Source organism: Helicoverpa zea, chromosome 25 (assembly GCF_022581195.2).
Source record: "Helicoverpa zea isolate HzStark_Cry1AcR chromosome 25, ilHelZeax1.1, whole genome shotgun sequence".
Lineage (NCBI taxonomy): Eukaryota > Metazoa > Arthropoda > Insecta > Lepidoptera > Noctuidae > Helicoverpa > Helicoverpa zea.
Window position 1 is genome coordinate 2,687,344 of NC_061476.1, and position 15,841 is coordinate 2,703,184.

The window sequence follows — 15,841 nt, forward strand, 5'->3', positions numbered from 1 at the left end:
TAGTAACAATGAATGAAAACTTACATAAGTACTTTTTTTTACTGGATCAGTTTCTGCCAAATTGCCATACATGTGTACAATATGTATAGTCATACTTGGTGCCAACAGGAATTTCATAGTTAGGTACGGCTCGCACACCGAGGTAGTCAGGGCCTGCAAATTAGAGCTAATCATGGAGACATGTTATAAATTAGTTTGTAACGCCAAGAAGTTTAAATGTACAAATAAAAGCCAAACAACCATTTGTATGTATTTTTTATTGAAATCCGATTTATGTTACATTTTCACTTTTAAAATTACAATTAGTTCAGACCGCATAATAACTAGAACTCACATATTCCAATTAACAGTTTTTATAATACATTAGTTTATATTAGTTTACAGTCAACCGCACTGGAAACATTGAAGTTGATACACAATTTTGGCAACCATACTACACGAAGACACTGTGTCAGTTCATGCTTATAATAATTAGACTAGAATGATCTTAGCAAAATATAGTTTCATTTTGAGGGACAATTTCTCTTTTCTTTGGTAGTCGAGTTCTCAAATAGGTATGTATTCTGCATTTTCAATGTAATTTATCAAATAAGACCATGATGCTTTGAAATCAATACCTGGATATAGACCCACCAAGCAAGTTGTGAGGATGAGATCAGTACTGATGGCTTTGACAATACTCCTCCGATTTTTATAAGGGTTTATTTGCTAATCTGTTACTTTTTATGGCGAAACACGGTTACATTTGAATTGATTAATTATCATACACTTAATTGATAGTTAAAAACCTCATACTAATTCCCAATTACTATTTTTTATGGCATTCACATCTCGGACATCTTTTGTCTGTGACGACTGTGAGACGTATTTGGTCAATTACGACGTTATGTGGAAGATAAACGCAGAAAGCATTTTCAGTGAGCAGTTTTGAAAAAAAAAAATCAATGTAGGTACCTATAGCATAGTAATTAACTAAACGTCTGTCAAAAGTTTCTAATTTATCCAACTACACAACTGGCTCGGTAGGTCTGTCTGTAGGCTATTGATTTTGAAACAAAAATGTATGAATTACGATTTGATACCTTACTTAAAGAGCTTTAACAGAGAATTGTCCCTCCGAACTTAGCAAAAAATTCGCAAATCGACTACGTATAAAACCGATAGTTTTTTATAGCATTTAAATAGCGCATCCTAATCATGCCATATCAATTGAAATTGATCTTGATACTTTGAAAAATATTTTTACGAAATCAAAAATGATTTTTGATTATAAAAAGAACAAATAGTAAATTGTCTTCAAGACACTTTATACAGTCAGTCAAGCGTATGCGAAGGGTCTCTTCAGTAACTTAGGTAAGTATGTATGAAACACTAACCCCGAAATAAGTTGGATGGTAGGTTTAGTAGACAATTTTGTACCAGTACGTTCATAATAAGTTGACGAGTCTGATTTTAGCTTAACCTAATTTATTGTGCAAAATTAACTACTAAACGATTCATTTTCTTCATTTCTATTGCTTTGTGTTAATCATGTGGGTATTTTTCTGATAATATTTCAGTATTATTTCATTGGAATATAAAGAATAATAGTTGGATACAATATTTTTGAATAGGTAAATAGCAAATGATAAGTCCAGATTGAGCAATAAATATCAATATAAAAATTGCCGAAGCGAATGTAAAATGAAATAGTACATTTATTTTAATTATTTTTTATCAGTGTCTTGTTTCGAGTACGTTTGGCATAAATATTTAATGCAGTCATGTTTAGTAGATTTCATAGATCATTTTTACTTAAATCCTAAACAAAGTCGATATAATTATTTACTATACAGACATACATATATTTAATCAGTGATTTACTGTCATTTAATACATATTTCGTCGTTTAACTCTAATACATAAAATGTAAAACAATCGTTTGAAACGACATCAACGATTTTTTTTTCTTTGGGAATGCTATAAATTAATTTATCTTAGATCTTTTGAAGATGTTTTGGCATTTTGAAGAGTTTTATAAACCTAATAAAACTTAATTAAGTATAGTACTATAGGTAAAATTATCACAGCAAATAATAATACTGATTTACTAATACTAGTTAAAAATAATATAACAAAAAAGGATTTTGGCAGCTAAGAGTAAGTCTTATAAATAAATTTAAAAATCAGTTAGGAGAAAACTCTCATATCCCATGTACATACAGTTTTTGGATGTCGCTGTAAAAATATAAAATAATCACAATATCACTATTATTTTAACTACACATTTCTTAATGGTAATTCTCACGTTTTTGACTAGATATTTGTATTATACAGTTAACTCACTTCATAGTCAGTACGATATTATTAATTAGTTTTACAACACAACAGCATAGTGTTTTGTAAATGAAAATTTACAGAATTTTGATAGATTTACAGGTCTTACACATCATGTAATTATTTTCAGAATAAATTATTATTATTCTTTATAATATAAAGTAGATCTAATGACGTTAAACGTAATCGTTTTGAACTAAACCGTTGCAATGCAAATATAATAACTTCAATTTTCGTTATACAATAACAATCTAGGTCTGTACAAGTATTTTAGAAAAGATTTTCCAAATCAACATTTTTGTCTCCATTTATAGAGGTCTAATTAATTTTGTAACAAATCTTTGAGATATAAAGTATCAACTAAAATCATTGATTCTTAAAATTAATGAATTTTATAGTAATTTGGCATTTATAGACCAGTTTTACTGTACAATTCTGTTTTTTTAGAAAAGGTTCATCAACCATAGTTTTGTAACAAAAACATTGCTCAAAGCTACTTTATCATCATAGTAAATTCTTGGAATATATATTATATAATTAAATATTTTTACGCTTTTCGAATTTGAAATGTCTCAACATTAATATATTTAAGGAAAATGGCCGAAAACAATTTTTTGAAACGAATGTCTAGCATATACATATAATACAAAAATTGTTGCGATTCTTTCATAATATTTCATAACATAGGGTTCTGTATTTTTAGACTTGAGTTCAGTTTTTGAAGTATTCACTGAGTTTTTTACAAGTATCAATGCCTTGATATACGTAATATGTATGTTCCATCTTGCAAGCAACTGCATTAATTTTTTTTTTCAAATAATATTTTAGACTTGCTGAGTTTTGATCAGGGAAAGAGATAGTTCGTAGGGTTAGACTGGAAGCCGACCCAAACATTGGTGGGAAAAGGCTAGGCTAATTCGTGTGAGTACCCATTTTTTGATTGAAGAAAAAAACAATTTAATTTTCTACCAATTCCAGCAGTCCTTATTTCATTTGTACAGAATATTAGCCTTTTGCATTCAAGATGAAACAAATCTCAAATACTGAAACGCCACTTGTAATCATTATTTAAAAATACTTCAGTCATTACTGTACATTTAAAAGTAATAGAGTGATACAGAAAGACATAGTGACGTTATAATATTCGGATACTTACTATCCAGGCAAAGATTATTGTTCTCACAACTAGTACAGTCAGTAGCAAAAGTTGTTTAATACAATAAACGTTACAGAATACCTGAACACCAACAAATAACTAACTGTCAAAACTACAGAAAAAAATAACCTGGATAATTGAGAATTCCAAACCTGTTGAACACAGCTTTTGAGGTAGGTATTTTGTATTTCCTATTGTGTTAACAGAATTTTGTTACTGATTGTACATTAACAATCGGTTTTAGCCAGTTTTTTTGTATCAATAAGCTCGATAATTTTCATTGTATTGTGTCTCGCAACAGTATCTACTTCCTAATTCACTCCGAATAGAAATAAAAAACTGAATTTCGCTTGCACTACGTCGGTTAAAAATCGATATGCATTCTCCTAGAATATTCAAATTACATAGTATTTTTTATTCCCGACTACAATGAAAGGTTGACAGTAATCTGCGCTAAAATATTCAAGTGATTTCTTGAAATGAGGTATTTTTTGGTTGGTCTTTATTTAAAAGATAGTCCTTAAATATGTGACCTCAAAGGTATACTAGATTGTAGTCGGGTTTGACTTGATAATTCTTGCTATATAGCAGGTGTGAAATTAGCCAAATATTCATACAGCCAAAATCACTAGTATCTAATCATACTCTATTAAATTGTATGATTGATTGGTCACCGAAGTACCTACATTCATCTCTATTGCAGTCTTATTTTTATCTAAATGACTTAGGAATGCAACTTGAGAGATACCTACACTTCTATAATTTTTATTCAATCTTAAAATGACCTAGCCTAAATATGGGGCATTTTATTATTTCAAAATCCTCGATTCCCCGACGTAGTGCAAAATAAAACGCTCAAGCGCTCGCCCGACAAGCCTTAAAAACACTATATTACAATATCTACAAGGAAGCCAAGCTCATATCATAGAATTACAATAAAAATCGCGACAACTATAAACTATGTGTAAAAGCTAAAACTTTCAAACTCGGATGCTACCGCGAAAATTGTAAAATTACTATTAATTTATCGTTTATTTACTTAATTGGCCCATTTATTTAGTAGACTAGCACTAACCTACGTTGGCACAAGTCTTGGCACTTCACAACACGTCACTAGATGCTGGCGCGGTGCGGCGGCAGCTGGAACGTCAGCGTGTCGTTCACGAAGTACTGCTCCTGCTCGTCCTCGTCCGGCAGGTAGTACCCGTAGCTGCCGTCGTTCGACACCTGGTCGGCCGCGTGGCTCTTCGGCATCTCACAGTTATAGTCCTCCCACTTTCTCTCTATAGATTTTCTCCTCTTAGCAAAGAGTATCGACCCATCGAACGCGTACTCATCATCAAAATGTAGCACCGCGTCATCGTAGAAATAGTTTTCAACGCGTTTATTACTGGTGTTTCTCGCTATATTTTTCATGAGTTTCTTTTTCGCGTAGCTGGATTTCTCCGAGTCGTAGTCGTCGACGAGGGGGTCGTTGCTGCGGTTCTCCGACCTCATGTTCATGGAGTAGAGTGAGGAGCTGTGAGGACTGGTCTCGAGTCGGGTGCTAAGACTGTGCCTGTAAGGGTGTAGATACTGTTCGTTGTTGTTACATCGCATTTCGTACATCATCATGCCTCTGCGCAGTTGTTCGCGTCGTTTGGCGACCATTTCTCTGAAGTCTTCAGGGTCTAGTTGGAAGTCGTTTGTCTTAGCGTTCATGTAGAGGTACCCTGAGGCAGAGTTGAGGCGTAGAGACTGTGATCGGTTCTTGGCTGAGGATTTCTCTATGTAGCGAGGTATGCTACCGAGTTCGCGGTAGTTTGCCTTTGACTTGATTTGTTTGATGTTGGTTGATGGTACCGGTGATAGTGGGTCGCGGTATGGTATTGATCTGAAATAAGAAGGTAATAATTTTCTGTAATAAAGATGTTCATTGGTGAACTTATCGTTTATTACACAAATGAAATAGCTATCTTGAGTTGCATGGAATGTTTTGTGTGTACTATACAAGGATTTACGGAAATTCTTTTAGACATGCATGATAGCTGGAAATAGGTCCTTTTATGACTTATGATATAACTCTGATGCTTTAAGTATGTTATGTAATTTCATACAAATGAAAGGCATTAATACTCACTTGTTTGGTCCGAAGCAGTTACAAGAACAGCTGCACACACTGGGCGGGTACTCCTCGTCTACATACAGAGGAATCAGCGACGTGTCTCCTGGAATTTGTACATTAATAATGTAGTTAGTACTAATATATACTAATGTACTTTGCTTTTAAGGTCCTGGTTTTATATTATTTTGTAATCCATAACCATTTGACATAGATATAAGGTGGTATGTTTGAAGACAGGTATAAGGTATTTTATCCGTTTCAAGGCAGTATTGTCCTTGTAAGTGGCACCTATAAAAATTATGTAAGTAACTTATGTCTGTATTTAGATAGCTTTTACACTTATAAGCTTAAATCAGGTAAGCGACTTACGTAATTAACCATTGTAAGCTGTCGAATAATCAATGTACTGTAATTTAGAGGAATTGTTGTAAAAATTACGTGAGCAAAACCTACAACCTTTTAGTTTGATCCTGGCAATTTGATATTCTCATTTATAATATCAGTTAGTAGATGCATACCTGCAGTGATCTGCCTGGGGTCAGCGGGCAGACGGGTGCCGCGCGACACGCCGCGCAGCACGGCGCCGTCCGCGGTTATCACGTCACCCTCCAGCCGGACTGCTACTTGCTGCGCCTGGAGATAATAATAGTTATATTTTAGGTTGTTTACATAACAGTTGTTCCATGTAAAACACTGGTATGCAATTGCATCTGTTGAGGCGGGAAGCCGACTTCAACATAGGGAAAAAGCTGGGCAGATATGACATAAAAAGTCCCATTGTACGCCGCGTAGGTATCATCATCATCATCATCTCAGACATAAGACGTCCACTGCTGAACATAGGCCTCCTCCTTTGATCTCCACAGATACCTGTTAGAAGCCACCTGCCTCCAGAGTCATATCAGCGTGTAGGTATATCATAATGAGATTCTTCGTTTATGAGACACGTTAAATTATTGGTCCCGACTACCATTTGTACTTCTTTGCCAGTTGTTACGGATATTCAACAGCCAGAAAGTCGGACAGCTTAACAAGGAGCATTATGTTTGGTAAGTGAGGATCAGATCAGCAGATGCTCCATGTAAAACACCGGTAGGTACTCAGCTGCAACCGCTTATGTTGGAAGCTGACTCAAAGCATACTTGGGAAAAGGCAAGGCAGATGATAAATTACCTGTTCAGCCTGAGCCTGATCTCTCTTCTCGTCTTCAGTGTTCATGGTAACGAACCGCAGCACTAACAAGTTGAGACACGCAGCCACTATGGCTAGCCCGAATAGGATGAAAATTAGGGCAAACATCACGTATGAAGGCTTGCGGTTCAGTGCGTTGTCTTTTTGTAGGGCCACCATGTCTCCGAAACCTAGGGGAAGGGATAATTGTAAGTTATATGTAGGGAAAGTAATTTACACAGATCAAGTTAAAAAAAGTCTTTTTTTTTAACGACGTCAAAAATCATCAAATGACCCCTCCCGCTGTGGGTTAGCAACGGTGAGGGAGTGTCAGACTCTTACTGACTAAAGACCGTCAGGTTCCTCATAGGCCTTTTATGTACCAGGGCCGCGGTATCTCTTTCGAACAACCCGCAGCCCCGGCAGGCCTTGGCCCTGCTGGGCCCCGCTGGGGTTGCTGACATCTCTTTGAGGAGCGCGTGGAACAACGCGCGCCGTCGACACGGGTCTGTCGTCTAAGTAGACAGAAGCACGATGAGCCACCCGAACTCACCGCCCACAGACCCACGAAAAAAAAAGTCTTGGACATAGGTACTTATACTTTTTCTCAAAAATTCCCATATATTGCTACCAAAAACCTATCAAACCCAAAAAAGGCTGAAGGGACCAATTGGGATCCCTACTAATATAACAAGAATGTCACAGTAAATTTATTCAAGACAAAAGGCAGACAAGCTCTGCCTTTTGGTAAATATCTGAATAGCAACGGTCTATCCTAAAGACAGGTCCTATGCAGGTAAATGGTAACCATGGCAAACTGAACATTTCAACTGAATATTACTGTCTGTTACACATATAAAATGTAGCCGACGAAAGTTTATGACTTTGTTTATCTCTTAAGGATGATTCCATCAGTTTGACGGACACATTCTCCTAGCTTAGCGAATTTTTTTTACTAAGCACGCTTCAAAAACTTTGACAAGCCATGTACAAATTATCAAAAACACCAACTCACCTATAGTAGTCAACGTGATAAAACAATAGTACACGCTATCGAAGTAGCTCCAGCCCTCGAACTTGGAGAAGGCAGCCGCCCCCCCGGCTATGGTCAGCGAGGATAATGTGGTCACCACGCATATGAGGTCCACCTCAGACGCGCTCGTCTGCTTGCAGTTCATCGCGCGTTTTATTGACTTTATTATTACGCTGGAACGAGGAATTAAGAAAATAATACTAAGTATATTTTTTACAACCTTGGTACAATACATGAACAAAATAAGTCTGTTGAATAGAAAGTCGTGTTAGTTAGTAGGTACTCCATTCGTAACGCAAAAAACGGCTGAACCGATTCGAATGAAAATTGGTGGGCCACTTAAAACCAGGAGACGACATAGGCCTTTTTGTCACCATCTGGATAAAGGGAGCAGTTGCCTCTGGACGCGGGTCAAACCGCAAGCGCAATCTAATATAGGTGGAAAAAGATACATAGGCTAAACTAAAGGGTAGGAGACAAAGAAGGAAGTCAAAATAAGAGTCGGAGTCTCAATCTAATCCCAATGTCTTATTTTCGCTTGATTTAATATAGGTAATTCTATTTGCCGTATTACCTATATTGTTTGCAGTCAGTAAGATTCTCACACAAGAGACATTACCTACCAATTCAAGAGGAATAAAAGAGCATCTAACCATTTTACAAAAAAGGTGTACTAACCTACTGAGTCTATTGACTCTTTCACCGATGCTCTGGAACATGATGAGGCCGAGAGGAATGCCTACAATGGCGTAGAACATAGTGAACAGTTTGCCGCCGATCGTCGCCGGCGTCGAGTGCCCGTAGCCTGGTGGAGGAAAATATAAACGCTATGAACATCATAATAATGATATCTAGGTATTTCTGTAGCCATTTATAATCTAGTGACTTATTTAATTATAACTGAGACCTGAATCAGTAACTACAAACTACCTAACAACAGTTTTTATGTAAAATATCTGGTACACAACTGTATTATTCATATCTGCTACCTAAACTATACACAGACAGAAACTTTAAGTTATGTGGGCAATACTTATGTTTTTTTTGTGGAGGGAAACTCCAGCCTCAGGTGATGTTATGTAATATAACATAGGCACAAGAAAAACAAAGAATGATTCCATGATGATGTAGTTCCACTGATGGCTGGCCTTATGGACTTCCAACTTCAGCAATACTGACTCCATCACTCCTTAATTTAAGACTTACCAATAGTAGTAAATAGTATAAGGAGCTAGTGAACTTCCACTGTTGGCCGGCCTTGTAGAGCTCCTACTTGGAACTCCTTATCAACATGTAAACTGAACCTTAATCCAAGGGTTTAAGACTTACCAATAGTAGTAAGTACCATGGTGGCATAGTAGAAGGCACCAGTGAACTTCCACTATGGCCTTGTGGGGCTCTGACTTGAGCACTACTGTCTCCATCATTCTGGATCATGCAAACTGAACCTTAATCTAAGGGAATAAGACTCACCAATAGTAGTAAGTACAGTGGAGGCATAGTAGAAGGCGCCAGTGAACTTCCACTGTTGGCCGGCCTTGTGGAACTTCTACTTTAAAGTCCTCATGATCATGTAAACTGAACCTTAATCCAATGGAATAAGACTCACCAATAGTAGTAAGTACAGTGGTGGCATAGTAGAAGGCGCCAGTGAACTTCCACTGTTGGCCAGCCTTGTGGGGCTCCGACTTGAGCACAACTGTCTCCATCACTCGGAAGTCCTCTTCAGTTATATTGTACTTCCTTATGATCATGCCCTCGATAGCTGTAAGATTTGAAAGGATATTTAGAACAAGTTTCTTCTGATTTGACCTCAATAAATAAATGATTGAAAAAAAAGTAGTAAGGAAAAGATGGAGTGTATAAATAGTATTTTGAACACCTTAATAAAATGTTCTGCGACTTCTGGTGAAGCAGATAAACATTGCCATAAGTAGAAAATCTGAGGAAAACTGAACAATATCAGCCCAGTGTCATAAATAAAATGATTCATTTTATATACATTTTCAAACTATTTTTTCAGTATTTATCAGTGAAAATACTTTGGTATAGTAATGAGTATAGATAGTTCAACTCAGATTTGCGCGCGGTCCTATGTGTGCGTCGGCTTGTAAATATACAACTTTCATTTGTGTGACAATAACGTCGTCCGAGCATGACGTGTTCTTATCGCTTTTTCTTATGGGTGCAGTCGTTTACGAAAATACTAGCTATTCGCGGAGAAATTATTAAGGAGTCAGGTAAAGCGTTTCAAAAAATGAAACAACATTCAAAGCTTTTTATTATTAAATATACTTAGTTTTTCATTATTTTCTCATACCTACGTCTTTTCAAATTGACATTGACAGTATCTAAGAATTAAATACTCCTTACATACCTATTTTCTGACTCGGGGGTACGCGGACAATAAATAAAAGTGTGGACTAAGAATGTAAAAAGAGGTATAATCTAGTATAATAATGTAGGTAAACAAAATGTGTGGGGAATTTAAAAAAAATATATTGCTTCTCATAATGTCGACCAAAATAAGACGGAAATAATTCATTAAGTCAAATTGATGAAGGGATGTGGGGTAATACTTATGGACATGTACATAAGAAAAAAGAAGAATACTATAGACATTTTGACATGGAGTCAGAATATATAATTCACCTTGGAGAGTAGCGAATCCGAAAATTCATCATTTGATTTTTTAAGTAGCGATTCATAATCATTATAAATAAATAAACATTAAATTACGTAATAACTGTTTTTTTTTAAACACCTGTATACAACCCCTAAATAACTGTATTGTACCCGACTGTATCTCTTGTCACGCACACAAAGTCATTGTATATGTACAAGGGTTACCCACACATAAGGCCGCGTGCACGACTGAGTTGAACTTACTATAACATTTTAGGACTAGAAAACTACCTGGATATTGATTTGCAAAAACAATAGACTGCCAACACCATGGTTGTCTTGGATACCAAAACTCAAACACTGAGTATGTAGTTTACAGTACAGCTTACCATAAGTTAAAGCTATTATTAAATAATAATAAATACACAAGATTTATATAAATCTGGATATCTTGATAGCCACATACCGGCTAACTTAATTAGAAGAAACAAGATTCCTAAGTATAAGTTAGAGTAAGCATAAAAAAAAGAAAATAGATGATGTATGGATAGCGGTCACGTGAGTACTTTGATTGATTTATTACACCAAGTGTCGTTTGACAACCTCGATGGCGCAATGGTCATCATGCCGGACCGCCGAACCTGAGGTCCCGGGTTCGATTCCCGGTTCGGTCAACATTTGTGTGATGAGCATGCTTGTTGGCCGTGGTCTGGGTGTTATGATATGTATTTATAAATATGTATATGTGTAGCTATATGTAGTTTATCAGTTGTGTTAGCACCCATAACACAAGTTAATAAATAACTTACCATGGGGCTAACCGACCGTGAGTGAAAAAGGTGTCCCGACATTATTTATTTATTTAAGTGTAAATAGGATTTTTTGAGAGCAATACCAACCTTGCAGTACTTCAAATCTGTTCCTCTCAGTAGTTGACTCTAAAGCGTCAAACACAGCGGCACCAACCAGTAAATATGTAAATGTGCACACAATCAATGATAGAGTGCGAACATTTTGCTTCTTCATCACTGCCAAGTGTCACCACGGCCTTAGGGCTTTACGCCCAATCCCACCCTTATTGCGATTCAGTCAAATAAACACCATATTGTCTTGTTTTTTATTAATATAACATTAAGTAACCATTGTAGGTTGTAATTGAAAAATCTAAGATTCGAATTTAGAATCCATTTTTGGCGGCAATTTTTTGGCAACAGACACAACATACAGCCTGTCTAGCTACAAAGATGATATGCTTGCTACTGTTTTTTATTGTTTTAATTTCCCTTAACTGCATCAGTTGTGTATTTTATTAAGAAATCACAACCTGAATCGTCTTCTCAATACAATAATTTTATTCAATTAAAAAGGAATTGGAATATGTTTATAAATAAAACTATGATTAAATTGATCCCTTCAAAGGAAGTTGTATCTAAATAGTGTTTTTTGTTATCTGTATTTCTGAACTTTGGTTTGTTTTTTCAGGAATTATAAAACTTCCATCCATAGTGTTTATTTGAACAACTGTTGGACCTGAAAGTATTTATGTTAATTATATTCACTGCTATAATATTATTTTAAGTATAGTACATTTTGAATAAATTAAAATTATACTGGAGCAATTAGCCACCCGTAAGTAAATAAACTTATTTATTAGCTACAGAAAACAAATTCCATTGATTTTGTGTCACTGACATGGAAACAATACCAGATATTACAGCTGTTATTTAATTAAATACATAAGTTTTAAATTAATTTAACGTTACTTTGGCAGTTGTGTACCTATACATAAGTGCAACAATTTTCTAATCAGAACATCAATATTCGAAATTCAAAATTGAAGTAAAACAAAGAAAACTCACCAGTATTTAAAGTGTAAAAGGTCACGGGAACTTTCGTCTATAATTTATCACACAATTGGATATCACCAACGGCATCTATAAATATTTAATTATCTGCAAAGCTGTATCCTAAAAATAACATCGTGCTTTAGTTAGTCCGCATTCACATCCATAGGTCAACGCACACAGCACTGTAACTGGGTCAAATGTTATGACGATTATTTTCAATAGAAATGGCAAAGACAACCCATTTAAACGCCACCCTTATAAGATTTACAGTCATAACGTCTAATTAAACGATACAACTTTGAAGATATTAACCATTTTTGAGCTAAAATCTTCTATGCGGTATTCTTTAGCTGTCACACCACCTAGTTTTCTTCTGTCCTGTTACAACCACTCGCACTGCCTCCAATCATTACGGTGAATGCGCTACATTATCTCACTCTCATTTCAACTAAATAATAAAGAAACAATACACATAATTGCATTTCATAAAAAATAACAAAAAAATTGGCGAATAGTTTTTCTGCTGCACTTCCTTGACCTGGTTTGTGTGGCCAGACTACAAAATTAGGTTACTGCATTTTCCCATTGCCAAAAGATTGCTTGCCATATAAGGAGAAATCATAGAGATTTTAGTGAATGAAAATGTCTACAAATTAAAATATTTTATAGGCATATTGCACGTAATTAAGTCTTAAATTAATTATACTGTATGCTGTTTTTAAATAAATTAGTTGAGTATTTGCAACGTTGAAAAGATTTCCCAAACTTCTCATAGATGGCGTGTTTCACGAATGGGAAAGTTCATTTACATTAGTTGTGAGTAAATAACTCTAGATGGCGTGATTTGAAAAAATGATTTTTTTCTAAGAATATAATGGAATTTATATAAGTATTTTCGATGATCGTTCAATTTATATAATCAGTATTTATTTTCCGACAGGTTACAATTAAATTATTCGGTTAGTAAGTGTGATTTCTAATTTATAAACTAATTAGCTTTCGCCTATGGTCTCACCCGCATCTGGAGGAAACTATATTCTGCACATGGATAAAAGTTTTCATCAGAATTCATTTAGTAGGTTTTGCGTTAAAACCAAAAATAAAAAAAACCCACACCGACATACCTTGTGATTAGTGCATTTACGCCGCAGGAGCTGTATGGCTTCCAAAACATAATGTAATTAATGTTCTACCTTATTTGCCAAAGTAATTAAGGTACTTAATCAATTTTATAATTCGTATTTTACCCAAAATAGTCTTAAAGGGGATCCAGTGTGTTGGTTTCGGCCCCACCTCAGCCTTTTCTACGTTCGGGACTCTGAACGTAGGTATAGTCCCGTAGTCTAGTGGAGACAAACAAAATTGTAGGTACCTGAGTAAAAACAATTTCCCTGAATTCTCTGTTTACCTTTCAGCATAGGTTTCCTAGAGTCCTTCTCGCCAAGCCAATCATATTGTAAGTGTAACTTGTAACAGCAAATCTGCCATAACTAGGTACTAGCCAGCGCTATAGGAATAAGACACGAGGTAGTGTCCAAACCTCAAAGCTAATTCAGCAATTTTTTCAATAGGCAGGCACTTCTTTATTTTCTAGTTTGTCCGTGTAATTCACTCAACTATCGAGTTTTTACACTTCCAATCAAATCTCCTGCAAGTTAAGTATCAAAATGCTAGCAACCCTAAATAGGGCCAAGATGGCGGCGCACACAGTTGGCGCGTGCAGGTCTACCGGCCCATAAAGCGAAAGCTGGCCCTAGCTTTGCTTTCACATGCAGAGCTGAGGGTACCAGTATGATAGGGATTACTTTGGTGTGACTTGAAGGGTGCCCTATCAAACGCTGTCATAGTCACCTAAGCCATTTTTGATGCTAATTGAGGGGAAGGTAAAGACAAGAGACATTCAAACCTAAGTCTACTCACCCACTCGCCAGTAGGCGGTAGGTACCAATTTTAGGTGTCTTGATGAGTCCGGGTTTATGTGGGGTTTTTCCTTTAAACACGCCTCCTGGTATATACCTATGTGCGGAGTACCAACGCAGCTTAATAGGTACCTGCCATACAGATTGCACAAATTCAGACTCATGTCTGTTATCAAATGCGAGACCTTCGCACCAAAAGAACAAGAATCAGGACAAGCAAAATTTTTAAATAAGTAGCTAGGTAGTCCTATTAAGTCATTCCTTCAACCTTACCCAGGTACTCGAACAACCTACGTTCAAACATCTCTCTATCAATCCCCTAGATCACGCTGCGCACTGTCATAAAATTGAGATGCAAAATGCTTTGTAGTTGCACTCCGAGAGGGGGGAGGCACGGGAACAGGGGGGAGGTGTACTAGACCTTTCTCTCAAGTTCTGGGTCAAGCCTTTATGTAAGAATTGTTTACTTGTGCAACGCAGTGAATGGGCGTCGGTTCGAGTCCGGTTTGCGGTAATTGTATTGTTAGGGTTAGGTGTTTAACTTGGTTTGCAGTTTAATGGAATTGTGGCCAGTTTATTGGTATTAGATGCTTTTGTTGGCCAAATGGTGTTCAGTTTAAACTGAGTGCCTTTCATTTTATTCAGCGTAGAAAATAATGTAGGCTCAAGTCACTACAATTGCAGCGTATAAAATGCAACATGTTGTATTTTTTTAAGTTCTTCTGAATAGGTATTATAAATAATTTTTATGTGGCAAACTTATTGTATGAGAAACTTCGACGATTCTAGATCCAGCAAACGAAATTGCTACTGTTCCATAAGTAGATAGGTAAATGCTGATAACTAAGTGCTGCAAAGGCAAGCTTATGTCTCTGAAAAACAACTTCATAACCTGCATAGCCTTTTCGCTCACTCCCTCCAACCAAATGCAGCTGTGACCACTGCCATTGACCGACCACGCCTTTTTTTTTGTTTCAGCGGAGGAAAATGCCTGACGCATACACACACCGCCCGGGGAGACGGTGAGGTTATGTGGGGCTTGCACCCACTAAAAACCTCAGCTTTTGTGCCGTTTTCTGCCTTTTAGAGAGGGGCCACGACAACCAAAGTGACCGACCACGCCAAGCAATTTCAATCTTTGAATGATCGGCGCCTATGGCTGTTACTTAGCCACGAGCCACAACACAGACCAACAAATTTCCACAAATCCAAACAAAATGCTAACTCTCCAAATTGACCCCAATCGGATCGAAGTCTCCAGACAGCCCTTTCACTGCGCTAGAAAAGCGTGACAAAGGGCCCTTAGTCTGACGCAAGCCCGTGTCGAATTGCGTCGCTAATTGGATGATAATGACGTGATTTTAATTGTTAATTAGACAGATTCAGTGTCAAGTTATTACGGAGTTATTGGTGATCTATATTGAATTGTTATAACCTTTGGCGGTTGTTGCTCTCGTTGCAGTAACCGTTTTTATGGAAGGATTCAGTGTTTTGCTGTGTTTAGTCAAGGCTGTTATTTTCGATCAAAGAGATCGTGTTTTACCGCCTTCCAAAAAAGAGAAGGTTCGGATTTCCTTTCCGTTAGGGTGTATGCATCCATCTAAAAGGGAGCAATCTTTCTTCTTCATTCGACAGCAAAATCATTTTCTTCCCTCATTCTCCAAATGTGTT

At 36.5% G+C, this 15,841-nt stretch overlaps 1 protein-coding gene across 1 annotated transcript; it reads right to left on the reverse strand.

The window, feature by feature from the left end:
* Positions 1 to 238: 238 nt before the first annotated feature.
* On the reverse strand, positions 239 to 12,794 carry LOC124642727 (potassium channel subfamily K member 9-like). Its single transcript, XM_047181333.1, has 10 exons — positions 12,564 to 12,794; positions 12,264 to 12,371; positions 11,304 to 11,934; positions 9,389 to 9,544; positions 8,458 to 8,584; positions 7,762 to 7,952; positions 6,750 to 6,937; positions 6,095 to 6,209; positions 5,592 to 5,679; positions 239 to 5,345 (listed from the first exon to the last, which is right to left on the reverse strand). The coding sequence occupies exons 3-10, from the start codon at positions 11,428 to 11,430 to the stop codon at positions 4,586 to 4,588; spliced, it is 1,752 nt and encodes a 583-aa protein (XP_047037289.1). The 5' UTR covers positions 11,431 to 11,934; positions 12,264 to 12,371; positions 12,564 to 12,794; the 3' UTR covers positions 239 to 4,585.
* Positions 12,795 to 15,841: the final 3,047 nt, after the last annotated feature.